The sequence below is a fragment of the Acinonyx jubatus genome, chromosome X (assembly GCF_027475565.1).
Source record: "Acinonyx jubatus isolate Ajub_Pintada_27869175 chromosome X, VMU_Ajub_asm_v1.0, whole genome shotgun sequence".
NCBI lineage: Eukaryota > Metazoa > Chordata > Mammalia > Carnivora > Felidae > Acinonyx > Acinonyx jubatus.
In genome coordinates, this window is record NC_069389.1 from 70,061,327 (window position 1) to 70,079,623 (window position 18,297).

The window sequence follows — 18,297 nt, forward strand, 5'->3', positions numbered from 1 at the left end:
GCATAAATGTGAATATAATTTACCTTTCTGAAGTGTACAATAGTATACTTTAAAAATATCACTACTGTTTGTAAAAACCACAAGTAGAAAAATAATAAACTATCAATATTTTTAAAGTATTCTAGACAACATTTTTTATCAATCTTTAAATTCTGATGCTAAATTTAGATAACTAGAAACTGTCTAAATATGGAAATAAGACTACAACTTGTTACTCATGATTTTCAGGATTCCAATAAATGCTTAGATCCTTTAAAATTTTTTAAATACTTAGTAGTAAGAAAATATATAAAACAAGTCAATATAGATTTTCACTGGAGTGCAAAATTATCTAAAAATAAAAACCGAATTTAACCGCTGGAGTTTTTCCAGTATGATTCTAATGGAGTTTTCTAGCCCTTTGGATGTAGATTACATTTACTTTCGTGTTTAATGTGAAGAAATTTCTCACTCAAATAAAAACGAAAAGGCATCTCCATGAGAAAATTATTTCTTAACTTCAGAACGGAAGACAACCATGGATATGTTGCTTGCTAGAGGTTTGACTAATCACTGCCTTTTCACTGTGTAACGAATAGATCTACAAGAAGGCAACAAACTGGATGTGACTGACAAATCCATTTGAGGGTCACCATTTATCTGGCAGCTTCAGGAAATTTAGAAACCTTCATTCATGTAGAGTTGCCCATCATTTTTACAAAATAAAGAATGTCAGAGCTCATGGATCTTCTAGTAATCCCTGATTCTGCTGCAGTTGGGTAGACCTAATAAATACCTTAAGTTTGCTAATTGTGAAAGCATGAATGTTTATTTCATTCAGTGAAACTTTTGCTGTTTCTTATCCCTCTTTTGTTTGCCTGCTTTCTTCCTTTAACTTAAAGGCTGTGTCTATGTGACCAAAGGCAATTTGGATGGGACTCAGTGTTTGTCCAATTTGCCACAGTTAAATTTATGAAGAAAACCCCACTAGTTGTAAGCTACCATTAGCTGAGGTTGCTCCCACATATCAGGGCCAAGGTAGGGTTTAATAAGCCTGAAGCATCTGATGCCTTCTTAATCAGTATAAACCCAGTCTTTAGGGAACATTGAGCTTGATTGTGCCCCCCCTCTTTGAGTGGCATCTAAGGTCAGTTTTGGAACTGGAGGGGGTAAACCAAACATACCATCAGAGGGTTCTATCTTTATTATCTTTTAATCCTATATTTTCAATTAATTGCTGTTTGTTTAATGTATATGATGCCTTTAATTTGCAACAGTAACATCTTTCCCAACTCTGAATTAATACAAGCTTTTGAACCATCCTAAAGTTATTTCATTTCCATGCAACAAAAAACAGATATCTTACTCATGGGAGGTCAACTGGATAATATAAATCAAAAGCCTTCCATTTGGCTCATTTTTTTTTACTTTAACAAAGTTTGCAAAGGATGGCATTTGCATATTAATTTGTTATTAGGGGATAGAACATTTAATATTTATTTTCATTGAGCATACTTTTAAAAGTTCTACTTTTGCTGGATAAACATGAGTAAATTAGTGTACCTTTAAAAGGGTTAAAGATAGAATTTATTTTAAAGCAATGGAATTAACTTTTATTATATTTTTCTAATTACAGATCAAATTGTCTAATATTTTTGGTTAATATTGTCAATATATGGCAAAGGAAGGTGTGTTAGAAATCACTTATTGAATGTCAACCATTTAGGTTATATTATATAATATTCTTGATAAATGTGATAAAAATGGAAAAGTACACATTCTTATCTCAGCATAGCATTTAAGCACTGTAAATGATAAAGTTCCCATCATCAATTTATGGAAAACTAGAGCGAATGCTTCATGTTAATATGACGGTAGAATCACGATTTAATATCTAAAATAAGTTTATTTTTGAGCAAAAAAAAATATTAGCCAGGGGAATAGATGCCTGAAAATATTATTAGACCTATCTTAAGGTGCAGTTCACAAAATCAGTCAATTCAAACAATTACCTGTAAATCCTGATAATATTAGTTATTATTTAAAATGCTCAGAATTCAAAAATTACTTTTATATGTATATATGAACTTCAGAAAATGTGTAACACCTGGAAAACATAAAATACAAACTTAGCCATTATTTTTTCATTCTTTCTAATAGTTTTGCTCTTGTGTGTCATAGTTTTTATCTTTTGTGACTTACTTTGATACTGACTTCATCTTTCCATTTCTCTCAATTACCCATTTTTTACCTTGGAAGATTATTTCCTAATATTGCTTATGAGGGTCAATTCATGCATGCCAATCAAATTCCATTTCCAAAACTCATCTTTATCACAGCAAAGAATACCAACATCAGTGAAGTCTTTTCTCTTTCTATTGTCAATAGCTCTGCTGGATAGAAATATATCAATCACCTAGTGCTCTCACTTGAAATTAAATTAGTTCCAAAGGGATAGATCCTCAAGAGAGTTTAAAGAGGAGTTGGAAGAATGTTAGTTGGTCATCTTTAAAAGTAATACAGTCTTATACAGTTTTATGATAATTTCCACATAAAATTTAGTACAAAGATACTTTACAGTAAGTTTCTTATATGTATTCTAAATCTCTTTAGCTTAGTTATTTCATGTCTTTTATGCCTTGAATGTTGGTTGACAGACAAGGTATCTATGCATAAACCACCTTCTGATATAAGGATTTCTGTATACCTTATTTTAGCAGTCTATTACAGCAGCTTCTTCTGAATATTTTAAGGTGATCAAACAATGAATACATACTCATTCTGATGGCTCTGTCCACTATTGCTGGAGGTGAAGGATTCGGTGGAACATATAAACTAACATTCTCCCACCCAGATTCCCATAACTCAGTTGAGGGCTTATAAGACAGTACATTAACCATCTTATCAACCAATCTCTGTTTCACATAAAATAAACATACGGGTATCATTAAATGCACCTTCAGATCAATGATTTTTGCAAATGACATTCAAGTATCGTTTGTGTAGTGCATTTTTGCTGATAAAAACAAAGCACAACTACAAATGCACTGATAAAAACTAAGACTGAACAGCAGTACCATTAACTAACAAAGTAATATTTTCTCTTTCCTGTGTTGTGCCATTTAGTTATTAACCTATTGGAAATCTAGTTATATAATCATTTTACTCCCTAGTCAAACTTCATAGTTTTTTCAAGCTCAGCACTGACAAGTGATTTCATTACATTTGATTACCCGCACCCAGATTGACTTAACTTCACTTGGAGACCTAAAAGCCCTCTCAGTTTCTCAGATTCCATATTTGCACATTATAGCAACAGCTCCTTTAATTAATTAGCATGAACAGCAGTAATATGAACTGCTGAACAAAAAATAACAGCATTTTATGATCACAGGGAGACTTCCCCTTTTGCATGTTTATACCTTAGTTAACTTTTGTATGACTGTATTTCATTGTTAGGGGCTACTGGTGCAGTTGACAGTGCATGTTTCTTGAATTTTTGAGAATTGACACCATCATCTTAATAATAACAGATAAAGCAAATCCAGGATATGAAGCTCTTAAGTTTTAGAAAAAAAACATAACAGACTTCATGAACTGACATTCTAGTAATAAAAGAAAATCATAAAAAAAAGTTCAAGGGAGATAGCATCGTAAAGTGCAAGAGCACAGTGACAGATTACTTCTGTTTCTGTCATTGTATTTGTTTTGGGGAAAGAAAACAAACTAGCAACTGCTTTTCCGAGAGGAATATTAATCTCTGTGAATAATTTTTACATTTGCTTTTTTTTTGCCTACATGTTTGACACACCAGAAGTAGATATTAAGTGCAACCTACATGTAAAAAGTAAACCCAAATTTGATGCAAAAAATAAATGTACTAAAAATTTTTCCCTGATGAACCATTTTTGTTCAAAAAATGTGAAAGCTTAGTCAGAGAATATACACTAACCATTGTAAAATACAAAATGCATGATCTCATCCATACAGCTCTTGGTGAAGATGCCGCTGAAGAATTAAAAGCAAGGTAACTGAAGTGTCATTTGACTCTAAAAGCAGCAGACACAATTTTAACACTTCTTTGCTAAAAATACCCTTATTATATCTTACAGTGTAATTTAATATATATTTATAATGTAAAAATTTGAATATATACTTATACTATGAAATACATATGAATATGTATATTTTCATCTACTCTCTCAAAATCCATTTGAGCAATGTCTGGCCTTCCTTGACCTTTGAAACTTCCTTATATTCTCTCTTTCCTGCTCATTTGGTAACCTAGAATAACATTTCTCCAATGAGCTTAAGGTAGAATGCCAATATTTACTGAAAACAATTACACTTGGGCTAAGATTGTCATTTCAGAATTTTGTATAATAGCATAGAAAGTGATGATAGGAGCAAGTAAGGAGACTGGAAAAGATAAATCAAATATATTACTTGCCATGTATATGATATGACAAGAAAAACTAAAGGGAGAGAAGGTAGAATTTCTCTATAGGCTTTTCTACTAACTCCCACCACATTGTGCTCTACATCTTTCTCTTGGGGTTCCATAGACTACTTCCTGCCCTATCCTCATCAATCATTAATTGTCCTCCCCTTTTATGTCTTGTACTATGTTGGAAGGTATACATAGGCACTTTAATATTCCCATTTTAAAGTGGAAATGTTCTTTTGTAAAGTGTCTAGAGTGTCAGAGATTCGAAAGATTGTGGTAAGTGGGTCTTCTTTCCTCTTAAATGCTTCATTTGAGAGTAAGAAGCTTTTTACTACTCAGAGAAACATTACTACAGCTGCCAATATAGAGTGAAAAAAAATTAGCACACACCCCACAGAGAAGGTTTGAGTAACTTTCTCCAAAGCAGCAGCAAGTATTTATTTCTCTCTCATTTCCTTCATCCTTCACCGGATTTTTTATCTTGATTAGTAGTACATCCCAGTCCATATTATACGTTTTTCTATGAAATACCTGGCAGATAACACACATTATCCTTTTAGTTCTTCCTTAGGAGGATGTAAAGACCTTACATTACTTGATAATTTAGGGCTTGGATGTCAAGGAATGGCTTGCACCACCTACTATTGCATTGTTATCAGAATATTTGGAATGACTGAACGGATGCCACACTAATGATGATGATAACAAAATCTCATCTACAGATCTAAGACTTAAAATTCCAGTTAATCTCACACAATACATGAAATTGTAGTTGTAGTGATAACAAGATAGTGGGAGTTGCAAGGTAAAAAAGGTTGCTCTGCTACTCAGCATTTTGGAAGTCTATAGAACTAATTCATCAATCAGCAGGTCTTTCTGCCTATAATCTAGGAAGGGTTAACTCAATTCTGATAACTACCTAACTAGTTTATGCTCCATCCTCTGTACTTATGCAATACATTTTTAAGCATAAAATTCAATCCATCTGGGGGGGGGGGCAGGGTGGTCCTGGGTGGCTCAGTCGGTTAAGTGGCTGACTCTTGATTTCAGTTCAGGTCCTGATCTCATGGTTTCATTAGTTCGAGCCCTGCATGGTGTTCTGTGCTGACAGTGTGGAGCCTGCTTGGGATTCTCTGTCTTCCTCTCTCTCTCTGCCCCTCCCCCGCTTGTTCTCTCTCTCTCTCTCTCTCTCTCTCTCTCTCTTTCTCTCTCTCAAAAATAAAAAAAATAAGGTAAAAAAAATTTCATTCCATCCCACCCCAAACCCAGATACACCTGTGGAAAATTCCAAGGGAAAACCTTTATCTGAATGTTCCTCAGTTTCACATTTGTGTTTTAATTAAAAACATACATAGAATTTTCATACAAGCCTGTGTTAATATGTCATTGTTGTCACACCACTTTTTTAAAAAGTAGAATAAAATGAAAAAAAAAAGCAGAATTATGTTGCAGCCACATAAATGTATGGTGGTTCTATGCCAACATGCTTATTTGATAACCCTAAAAATGGAATAGTGAAAAAAAGAAAGGTAAGATCTAGTATTTGTATAGCCTGGTGAACTTTGTGCCATTCCTTTCTTTTTTGGGGATCGAGTGGGGGAGGGCTTAATTTAAGAAAACAACTTATTAGGTGACTTAACAGAAACTTCCAGGGATAGATTCAGGTATGGCTGGATCCAGGAATTCAAATAATATATACATTCAAGATGTTTCCCTTCCCAGTTCCCTCGTCTCCCTTCTCTTTGAAAATTTTGGGTTTTATTTAGACTTGGCTAAGTTTATCTGTTCCATTGTTCAAAATGTGGCAAGCCTAGGCTTAGTAACAATTCCATCAGAAAGAGGATTTTGTCCTTGTGACATTTTTAACACACACATTCTCTACCAGGATTATCCTTGTGTGATAAATAATCAAGGTATGATTAACCCCATTTTATAAGTAGGAAAATAGCCTAGGAAAAGCTAATTAGCTTTCTATTGATAATGGGTTCTAAAACACAGCAATCTTAACTCTCTCACTCATTATTTTCATTATCAATTCAAATTGATATTATCACTTTCAGCCTATACTGTAAAAATCTCTCATAGCTAACTAGGATATATATCTTAACTGTAATATTATCCTATGCAAAATAATGCAGCAGGATCTAGATGGAAGAAGGCTTCTCTCATTTGTAGTTACTTAACCAAAATAGTCTAAAACCAACTATAATTAAATAATCACTTCTACCTTAAAACTGCAGAGATTGAGGTAGTACTTATAAAAATTACACAAATACCATATAGCTCTCTTTTCTATTTATAACTGTATAGGGAAGCTGAAGTAGAAATAGAAAATTTTCAATTTGTGGCAAAACTTACATCATCCTATCAGAACAAGACCCTAGCAGATCCTCTATTATGTGACTTTAGGCCAGATTTTTTACCATGGGCCATTAGCATAAAGTTTTATTTGTTCACCATAGGGAACTGCTTTCTCATTTATAATAGCCATATAACAATCAACTTTTGAAATTAAAGTGACTTCAAAGAGAAACATTCTTTAGAATGTTATACAGACCTCCTTGGAGTCCCCTAATTTGATGACCCCCACAGTTTATAATTCACTTGTTTAATGTTTGAAAATTAACATTAGTAATATTCTGCATACTGAAACTGGAATCTACTTTACCTCAATAATGCAAATAGGTATTTGGACAACATTTTCACCAATTTCTCTTTTAAGAAAACAGCATTTTTAAAGCATTCCTTCACTATTTCCCTATTGCACCATAAATGTTTAAGTCCTCTTATTTTCTTTAAAAAAGTTACAAATGGGGGCTGCTGGGTGGCTCAGTCAGTTAAGCATCACACTCTTGACCTCAGCTCAGGTCATGATCTTGGCACAGGTCATGATCTCACGGTTGGTAGAATCGAGCCCCTCATTAGGCTCTGTGCTGACAGCACAGAGTATGCTTGGAATTCTGTGTACCTCCCCTGCTTTCTCTCTCTCTCTCTCTCTCTCTCTCTCTCTCTGTCTGTCTGTCTCTCTCTCAACAAATAAATTTTAAAAAATACAAATGGATATCATGTTGATCTCAGCATTGGTGAGTAACCATTTAAAACGAGTGAGGCAAAACCTGCAACTCAAATCTTACAATCTCCTGCTAACTGTATTTCAACCCTCTATGGGAAATGTTGGATGTGGTCATTTTTAATGTTGTTCAAGTAAACATTAATGTCTTCCCATTACTTTCATTTTCATTTTCCTCCATATTTTGAGTGCACATTTTAATTCCTTTGAAATGAGGGATTTCTAGTGTTTTTCTATTAGTTTAACATACAAAAGGAATACTTAAAAGTTATAAAAGAAGAACTTAATTGTACTCTTACTTTTCTTATTTTTAGAGAGAGATAGCATGAGCAGAGGGAAGGGATAGAGGGAGAGAAAGAACCGATCTCCCAACTATGAGATCATGACCTGAGCTGAAATCAAGACTTGGGTGCTTAACCGACTGAGCCATCCAGGTGCCCCTTAATTGTACTTTTAAGTGTTACATTAAAATATCTGCAATATGCATCCTAAACAAAACTCAAATAAATTTGACCTTTACAAAACATTTTATACCTTATTTACTCATGAAAGGTGGGTGATATAATTAATTTTAGATTTTTAGAGGAATGACATAGAAACATAAACAACTTACCACTTTTCATCATGGAATTATCTATAATAAGTAGTGAAAGAATCTGGAATTCTACATGTGAAACAAGTGCTTAGAATGACTTAGTATGTTTCCTAACAATCAATGTTCCATAGATACTAGTTTTTATTTATTCTTTTTTCTTTTTGTTTCTCTTCTCTGCAGGAAAGTAGAATTTAAGTACATCTAGATCTTAGTCTGGCTCAACAGTTGCAGGTCTGTGTACTGGACACATGTGATTTTATTGACATTTTATAACTGGTCTGTGGGAGACACAATGAAGTAGTAGGAAGAGCACTAGTCTAGTAGTCAGAATTATTTACTCTCTAACTCGGTTACTAACCTTGAAGAGTCATTCAACCTCTCTCTGCCTTAATTTTAGTAAAATATTAATTATATTTGCCTAATCATCCTCATCAGAAAGTTAGATCCATACTTGTCAGAAAGTATGACAAATACAAGATATCATTATTACTATGCCCTATAAAATATATATGAAGTTATTATTTGTGTTTCCATGTGTAGATTTTAGTAAGAGTGAAATATTCGGCATAAAGCTGATGTGTAAAACTTGCTTTAAAACATTCTCTTCAGTATATAGTTATGGCAAATATATTTTTATAATTTATCTTCATATTAGAATAATCATATATTGAACACCAAGTACTGTGCCTTATGTAGCAGGTGCTTAATAAAAAAATGAATAAATGAGTTAATATTTGAATGAATGAATGAAATAAATCACCTTTTAAGGTTGGTCTTACAAGGACTAGAAATTAAATAAAGGGGAAAAAGGTATATTAAAGAATTCATTAAAAAAACAAAGTGAGTTAAAAGTGAGCAAGAGAGGTTGATATTCCACTGTGCGTAAGAAAAGACAGCCTATACTGATCTTTGTTTTGATTAAAGCATATATCAGAAATTTGGGGGGGGGGCTAATAAAGCCAAGTGGTTACTATTTTCAAGAAACTTCCATTTTTTAAAATACCACATTATAAAATCAACACCAGATACTGCTAAAGATGACTCTAAAGCAATGCTTTTTCTAGACAAAAAGTAATAAAATGTTATACTATTTTATTATCTTCCCATGTCTTACATTACTGTACTTTCCCTACTTTCAGATTAGTAGCTCTGTTTTTTTACTACTGTACTAATGACAAACTGGACCCTAAACTATCATCACTTATTTGATTTGGGAATGCCACATTCTGAACAAATTTCCACAATTTAAGTAGATCTCATACAATTAATTGAATATTTAATTTGGGTTGAACCTAAGACTGAAGTGGAACATTAACCAGCACAGTGTTTTATCTCTCTCTTATTCAGGTTTGGAAAACATGGCCTTTCAGATGTGACCTTATTTAGTGCCAAATAATATAGTGCCCATTAATTAAACAACTTAAATAAAACATGAAACTAAATACTTAGTAGGAGAAATCATTTATAAAACATTGCCATTAATTCATGAATAATGTAGCTAACCTGGGTGGCTCAGTCGGTTAAGCAGCCAACTCTTGATCTTCGCTCATGTCATGATCTCACAGTTCATGAGATTGAGCCCTATGTCAGGCTCTGTGCTGACAACACAGAGCCTGTTTAGGATTCTGTCTCTCCCTCTCTGTCCCTGCCCCTCCCTCACTCATGCCCGTGTGCACTCTCTCTTTCTCAAAATAAATAAACTTAAAAAAAGAAAAAAAATAAGGTAACTACCCCAAAATAAATGTTTCATAGCCCAAAGTATGCCTATGATGAAGCCTATCAGTTCTTAAGAAAATCCCATGTTTTTTTTAAGTTTTTATTTAAATTCCAGTTAGTTAATAATACACTGTATAATATTAGTTTCAGGTATACAATTTAATGATTCAACAATTACATACAACACCTGGTGCTCATCACAAGTTCACTCCTTAATCCCATTGTTTATATGAGTGACTAAGTGGTGAGGAAACACTTGGAAGAAAACATGAACACTGGGTAAGAAAAATATTTTTTCTCTAAACATAAATTCAATATTCAAAAACATAATAGACTCATTTCTTGGCTTTCATCTTTGCTTCCTGAAAATATAGGCTTCCAGTTATGGAATGAATGAGTCACAAGAATAAAAGGCACAGAAAAAAGAATACAGTCAATGATATTGTAATAGCCTTGTATGGTGACAGATGGTCGCTACACTTGTGGTGAGCATAGCACAATATATAAAGATGTTGAATCACTATGTTTTACACCTGAAGCTACTGTAACATTGTGTGCCAACTATACTCAAATAAAAAAAATTAAATAAATACACAATGAGAAGTTACTTATAAATCACCATCTGTCAGGGAAGGAAATCTCATGAAATTGCAATTATTAGTAAAGATTTTGGCACAGAGAAAATGGTGTGGATCTATATTCACATTTTATATTATAAAGGGGGGAAAACCTTTCTAAATGCCTTGCTTATTAAGCTAGTAATTCATTTCACTGCAGGTTGTAAAGATGTAGCACATGCACAAGGGGCTCATAAGGATATTTTAGAGTTAGGAAATATAATTTATACTATTTTTATATTGTCAATATCACCTGTAGAGAATATGATTAAACTTTACACTACTGTAAATCTACAGTTTTGCTGACCTTTGTGTAATTTTGTTTTTAACAGAATGAAACTCACATGAATGAATATATGTTTAAGGGATAAGCCTAATAAAATAATAGATTTATTGCACAGAGATTTATTAAATTCTTGAACATATATAACACAAAAAAATACTGTAAAGCCAGTTTGTTGTTTTCAGTGAAGTTCATTGAATAGATTTTAGGTTTTCTTTGTTGTAATGAAATTTTGATCAGGTCTTATTGTTTTTTCTGTGCAGCCTGAACACTGATGACGGAACTCCAACTGATCATAAGCACGAATAGAGTGCTGTAAAAGTTACCTGCTTATCTAGTGCTGTAATTCTTTAGAATTAATACTCAAATTCTTAAAATATGGAACCTTCAATTACTATTTGTTCATTACTGATAAATAGAACCTTGCACGTACAGGAAAAATGTGCTAGAGAATGGGCCTCACAAGTTTTTAAGGAATAATCATAATGATGATAGAACATGATACTTTACACTTCTATAACCCCTTTCTTCCATGGAGCTCATAGTGCTTCATAAACGTTATCACAGTAATCCACACAGCATCCTAGTGGGGTAAGTAGGTGCTAGAATTTTTAAGACAGAGAAAATGCTATTTCTAAATGGTGTGACAGAAATTTAAATGTAGACCCACTTAAGCTGTCATTACTATGAAATAGCTTTATATTTGCCTGACCTGGGATTTAATAGGAAGTATGTGAGGAGTTAACGCACTTGTGCAAATGACCAATATTTGTTATCACTGCTTTGGAGCTCACTTTTATAAAAAAAAGACAGAAACAAACAAAAATCACGTTACCTGTAGTGTTCTCCAAGGGAATATAGACAGATCTAGTTTGTAGATTTTACCATACCTAGTTCTTCCTTTGATCTGTTAATGTAAAGCAAGTCATTTAATCTCTACTAGCACATTCATTATTTGTAAAGAAGGCAATAATAAAAAATATAGCCAAGCTACTAAAAATACCCCTTTTATTCTTTTCTACTCTCCTCCTATCTCCAATCCTGCTTCCTCTTTATTAAGTAATCAACAACTAACCAGACTGAAAAATGTATAGACATAAGAAAGGAAAAAGGCAGACATGATGGATTGGTAACATCATTATTTTCCGTTGTTCACCTCCTGATCTAGATATGACCAGATGCCTAAGATGTTCCAGTAATTAGAACCAAATGGGTCATTTGTCTGAATTGTCCAGGAAATTCCCTCAAATATTTTTAACCATTTACTTAATGGAGACATGACTAAAGACCTGTCATCATTATGGTGGCAATACCTGTCATCATTACGTTCATGCCTCTTAAGAATCTAATAAAGCAGTATTCCAATGTGTTAAGTGGCATCTAGTGATCAAAAATTTTTAATGTCTCATCCTATAATGCCCTCCTTACACCAAACAAAATCTAATCTGTTACGTTATTTTTACAACTGCCTAGAATTAAATTCTGATGTGACAAAAGCACCACTCTTATGTAAAAGGCCAATTCTGTTTTTAATCCATTCTCCAATAATCAGTTCCCTGTGGAAGTACATGCAATTTCTGCTGTAATGACCACCTACTCTACACATTTTAAAATGTTACATTAATTAATATTAATGTGACATTTCAGTCATTCCATACTCTGAAAAAATTTCTTCTAAGACACAGGAATTTGGCTTCTTGTGCTCTTGATAGACTGTAGAAGGTCTACTTGTGTAGAGTAGGTGTGCTATTTTAACCTAATTCAGTGAAATAAGATCAGAAATAAGTCATGGACAGAGGCAAATAAAATTTTTAAAACTTGTTTTAATATCAAATATCTGAATTGAATAACAAAAAGGTATGACTAAAAATATAACATCCAGAAATGTCTCATTATTTGATAGTCAAACAGCATAAAAACAAACTAGCGTCTTTTTACAAATAGATATGTTTAATTCATTTTGATTGAACTATAAGAAATCCTCATATGTTTTGTTCTAGTCCTTTCCCACATATTTGCCTTTTTTGTAACACCTGATTTTAGCTTTTTCCTTTCATAAGTTTAAGATGTATGACACAGAAGGCCAATCTCACACTTTCTGAGTTTGTAACAACTTGGTGTGGCATTTTAAACATAACTGATCAGCAGAAGCTCATATTCAGACTCTTGTGCCATGGTGCATGTCCATGTCAGGCAGTGCTGTACTAAGGGAAGGACTATATGGGCCAATTTTTTAATGGTCACATTTGTGTATATCACATTCACCCTTTTACTTATCTGGTAAATCTTAATGGAATAAACTGTGTCAGCTCTTCCCAAATGTCATTGTGTATCACTCCTTATAAATTTCCAATCTCCATAACATTCCTCTAGAGAGGTTTTGTTGGTTGCTTTTCCTGATCTTTAATCTTATTTATATCTAGGGTGCATATTATAGCATTTCTTTTGGAAGCCAAGTACAAATCCTGTTAAAAACATGAGACATTTAATTACTAATTAGCTGTTTCCTGTTCCTTAAGAAATGAGCATGCTGGGTTTGGATTGAAATTCAGCTTTTGCTCTCCTCTATTTATGGTTCCAGATGTTTTCTTTTATCTAGGAGTTTACTTTGACAGCTACTACTAAATGATAAATCACTCATTATAGCTAAAATGTATTTTGAAATTGAAATGTGGCAAACTTTGAGATTGTTCCAAGGATCGGTGTCAGTTAGCAGGTCAATGTTGGCTTTTTCCTGATGATCACTCAGTATTGGTATATGTAAAACAATAACAGAATCTGTGTCAGCATTATACCGCATGCTGCACAAGAATCTATTTTGATACTCTCCTCCAAATTAGGAGAAAAATTTTACTACTATGAAATCTTAATTTATTGTATTCTGGGTAGAAACATTGATTCATATTAATACTGTCTTCTTGTTAGCCTAGTTTTTCTTTGGATTTGAGCTGCTGTGGAAATAATTCCTGATAGGCCTTGTAAACCAGCACTTTTAATGAAGGTTTGGGCAGATATGTTTGTCTGTTTTTATAAAGGCAGTAATTAAACATAATAAAGAAAAGAGGTTTTTAAGAAACCATTTTTCTAAAGGGTAAATGGTGATTGCTTTTTACCATTTGTTACTGGGTTTATGGACCTTTTCTATAAAATATTATTTTGTTTTGCCATTGCTTTCATGTTTGTAATGTTCACAATTTATATTGCATGATTTAAGCTTTAGCTACATTGTATAAAATTCAATCCTGATCAAATGACCATTTTCCACTTGAGGCTGAAGAGCTTTCCTTTGACCTTTAAGCTGTGTGTACAGAAGATAAGGTAGAATGGAAAATTGAGCAGGCATCTGGTGAATTTTATTAAATATCTGTGCTCAGATGCCACAAAGCTATCTAAGCAATTCTCCAGGCTGACAGACTGCTTAACAATTCACCCAAATTCAACCTATTTTTCTTCTGGTCCTAGGAAAAACAGGTGAATTCCACAGACTCTTTGGCAAAATATCTGGTTGCCGTTTAATGAAGTTTGACCCTCTAGATCATCTAACACAGACTTTTATTATTCTCTTACCTTATCATACCTTTATTTTTGGTTCTGAGGTATTATCCAGAAAATTCCAGCGACTCACCACAATACCTCTATAAAGAAAGAATAAATATTTTAAATATTTTATACACTGGGCATAAAAAGTGTATATTTCCCTCCTGGCAATGCTAAACTTTGACTAGACTGAATTAATATTTTAGACTAGAAATATCAGTCCAACAATGATAATGTACTCTCTTTTATGTGTGAAGTTGATACATTTGACTCACAAACACAGACTTTAGGTGTTTCTTAAGTATGGGTGATGGATTTGTACATTAGGTGTTTCTTAAGCATGGGTAATGGATTTGTACATCCATACTTTCTTTCCTGATTCTTCTTTTGTGACAAAAGGTGAATTGTTATGAGGTAGCTGGATAGAGACTCAGCCCATAAGCCATGGCTATGGAAGAGAGCAAGGTTACACAAAAAGAGGTAGAATTGCTGTTTGAGAACTGTTTCCAAGTATAATTTTTATCCACAGAAACAAATATGGATGGTATGGATTCTTATGATTGTCAACATTTAAGTAGATACTGGTTTGACCAAACACGTGGTTAAATTGATACTCATAATTAGTCTGCCTTCATGCAGTATACACAGTTTCAGGGTTAAGCTGAGGAGGGCAAGTTATAAATGTACAATGCTATCATTACCTTAGATGATAACCATACACTCCTTCTTCCTTGTTGTGGTAAACTATAGGGATCTCAAACATACCATTATGTACAAAAAGCAAAATTAATGTGGATTACTATAAACATCACGGTTTATGAAATTAGTCTTATCAGTCTTCAAGGTCTTCAGTGCTGTGGGAAGTGGAGACACTATAGCAAAAAACTTGAAAGATCTTTAAAAACTGACACTTTACCTATAGAAATGTTAAGAAATTTTAAATTTTACCGATACTAAATCAAGTCTCTTACATCAGATTATTTGGATTCCTGAAAATAGAAGTTCAGTATTTTTAAGCACATATGAGAATTATTTCTCAGAAGAACTAACTTGTTTTTTTAAGGAGGTAGCTATTACTGTTTAGCAATGGCAAAACAGTTTTATTCAGCATGAAAGGTCCTCGCTGGCTTTACATAAATGAAGATGCTTCTGATTCCAGTTTATCTTTGAAACTATTCAACATGGAGTTATTTCAATTGTGTTTATAGCAAAGCTTTGTTTACTGAAGCATTTATTCAATCTATATTACATTTTAAAAAATGAACATGTGTACAGTTTAAATGCAATGATGTAACTTTGTCCTTGCATTCAATTGATCAGTTTAAGAATATGAGCTAAGTACTAATGGGTAAAGTAACTTGACCATATTTGATGCTTTTCTATGCTCAATTCAGCTTGGCTTTTTGTATTTTAAGGGGAAAAATGCAGTAGTGTGTTAGAGATTAGAAACATGTATGGTTCTATCATATATTAAGTTGAAGTACACCTTCTTTGTTAAAAATGTACTTGCTAACTTCAGTATAAATAAAAGCATTTTGACTTTGTCAATTGTCACCGAGTTTTTATTTTCAAATTTTCAACTGCAGTCATTGAAGTAGAGTCATAGTGCAAATCAAAATTCAGGAACTAGGCTGGTGTTTGCAAAGCTTCCTTTGGTTTGGTTCTTTCCAAACAAATATGAACATACATCTTATTTCAGTTCACTTGTTTAAACAGGCCAATATCCTTGTCCTCAATTGTTCTATTGAGTCATATTAGATTGCCTTTTCCTGGCTGTGTGTGCTTAGTGAAACTGTTTTTAGGAGGAAAGGCTGTACTGGGAAGCAAAAAGAATGTAGTGAAGCAAAGACTGGAAAATCATTTCTGAACATCTATTATTTCTAAAAAGTTTCTTCTTGAGAACTACCTGCAGTGGAGAACAAAAAAAAAAATGGAAAGGGCATCTAACTATTCTGTCCCAAAGAAATTTCTGTACATCCAAATATTCATTGTAGCCTAATGAAAAACCAAGGCCAGAATTTTTAAAAGCCTAATGAAGAAACAAACTGAAACCATGGCCCTGCCTTAGTTTATCTAAAATGTTTTCACTTTCTCTTTGGTTCATTTCCACTAAAATCCTTGAGTCCATCCAAATTCCTGTTCAATAAGGAACCTCTCAGTTATTCCTACACATTACCATTCTGCTACTCATCTGGTCTTGTAAAAGTTGTGTTGTATTTCACAGTATTTCTAGCTGGCTCACCACAGACTTTAGGTCTTCTAGTTTGGAACCATATTGCTTACTTCCATATGTTTCCTCTCACCATCTTTGTTTATTGAAGTTTAAAGAGTACTGAGGAGACTTTAAGTTCTTTCTCTGCTCTAGAGGAGAAAGGCCACTAAGGGTTTTTTTTTGTTGTTGTTGTTGTTGGCTAAGCAGGCCTGCTCTGGTAGTACGACCTCCCCCCCACCATAACACGATAAGAAGGGTACCAAATAGTCAATCACATGATATGAAGTGTTGCATTATTTACAGCTTAATGTAATGATCATAGGAAGCCTGTGCCCTTTGCTGCCCAACGCCGAGGGGTGTAGGAGCCAAATCTGACTATAGTTTAACCCCATCTGGTAGCAGTTATCCACACTGGCTTGACACTGTTGGGTCAATTTGAATCTGAGTCTGGTGGACTTGTGGGATTTCTTGGGAAGTAGAAGCACCTATGAGAATCTACTGGTTATTTGAAGTTCAACTCATTGGCCTTTCTGGGGAGAATGGAATGGGATAGGAAAACACTGAGATTGAAGCCCACCCTGCACCTTCATGTTTCCTGGAATAAAATTGCTTTCCATTTCAATGCAAATGTTTGACTACCCTTCCACAACCTCCTCCTCACTACTACCTCCCTCATCAGCATAAGAACCTTAACCTAGAGAAAAGAGCTGGTACAAGATAGGGATTCCTTCATTGCAGGCCAGTGGTTTCCCTGTATATCAACTCTTTCTTAGAGTAAACTGTCTTCTAGTGTTGGGAAGATCAATGATACGTCATTCCCCCCTCTGTGGAGATCTTACAATTTTCATTCATCCTGAAACCTGCTGCATGAAAACTTCAGGGACTCTGACCTCAAGTTCGCTGCTTATGCAGTAACAGTGGGGGAACACAACTGCTCCTACCTCCATAGGTGTATAATCATAGTATCTACATATATAATTATAATTCTAGTATAAGGATGTTCCCATATCTTTCAAAGCACCTAACAGTTTTGGAGATCCAATTGTTGTCATGCTTCCCAACTAACTGATCATGTACAAATGAATGTCAGGGGATTTAGTCATGAAAGCCCCCCCCTCCATCAACAAATACCAATATTGTGCCTTCTTACTCAGGGAAAAGTGTCTCTGTGGATGATGTTCAAAAAATAGCTTATAATAGAATCTTAGATTAATAAGTGAGTAGGAGGATCGTTGAATACCATCAATAGCCTGATACCTCAATGTAGGCACACAGTTAACATCTGAACAATTATAATGCCAACAAGGCTACTTTTTTGTTAGACAGATTTTAGTATTGGAAACCACAAAACTGATACTGAAAATTTTGCCACTTCAAATTGCACTTCATGGAGGAAAACTACCCCCAATCATAAACACAGCTAAGACACTTGTTATTAAAAATCATAGAAATCCATCAGGTGTTACTGGTAATGTAAAATGAATCAGCATGGATTCATTCCTGTTTGAACTCATGTGCATGCATGTGTGTTCACACACAATATATACACAAAAAACCACATCTGCTTTTCTTTCTCAATGAGTTACTGAAATTAAATCTGAATGTTTTAAAAATTTCACATGATTCAATTCTCTCTGGAATAATATGTGCAGCTAATTTATGATGTATAAAAAGATGTCGTTGGGGCGCCTGGGTGGCTCAGTCGGTTAAGCGTCCGACTTTGGCTCAGGTCATGATCTCACAGTTTGTGAGTTCGAGCCCCACGTTGGGCTTTGTGCTGACAGCTCAGAGCCTGGAGCCTGCTTCAGCTTCTGTGCCTCCTTCTCTCTCTGCCCCTCCCC

The 18,297-nt window shown here is 33.9% G+C and overlaps 1 protein-coding gene across 1 annotated transcript in view; it reads left to right on the forward strand.

The window, feature by feature from the left end:
- The window catches only part of DACH2 (dachshund family transcription factor 2), a 775,171-nt gene extending 761,039 nt beyond the window's left edge, over positions 1 to 14,132 (forward strand). The window contains exon 13 of the mRNA XM_053201428.1: positions 10,971 to 14,132. Within this exon, the coding sequence (XP_053057403.1) occupies positions 10,971 to 10,975 (5 nt within the window). The 3' untranslated portion in view covers positions 10,976 to 14,132. The remainder of the gene's footprint in view (positions 1 to 10,970) is intronic.
- Positions 14,133 to 18,297: the final 4,165 nt, after the last annotated feature.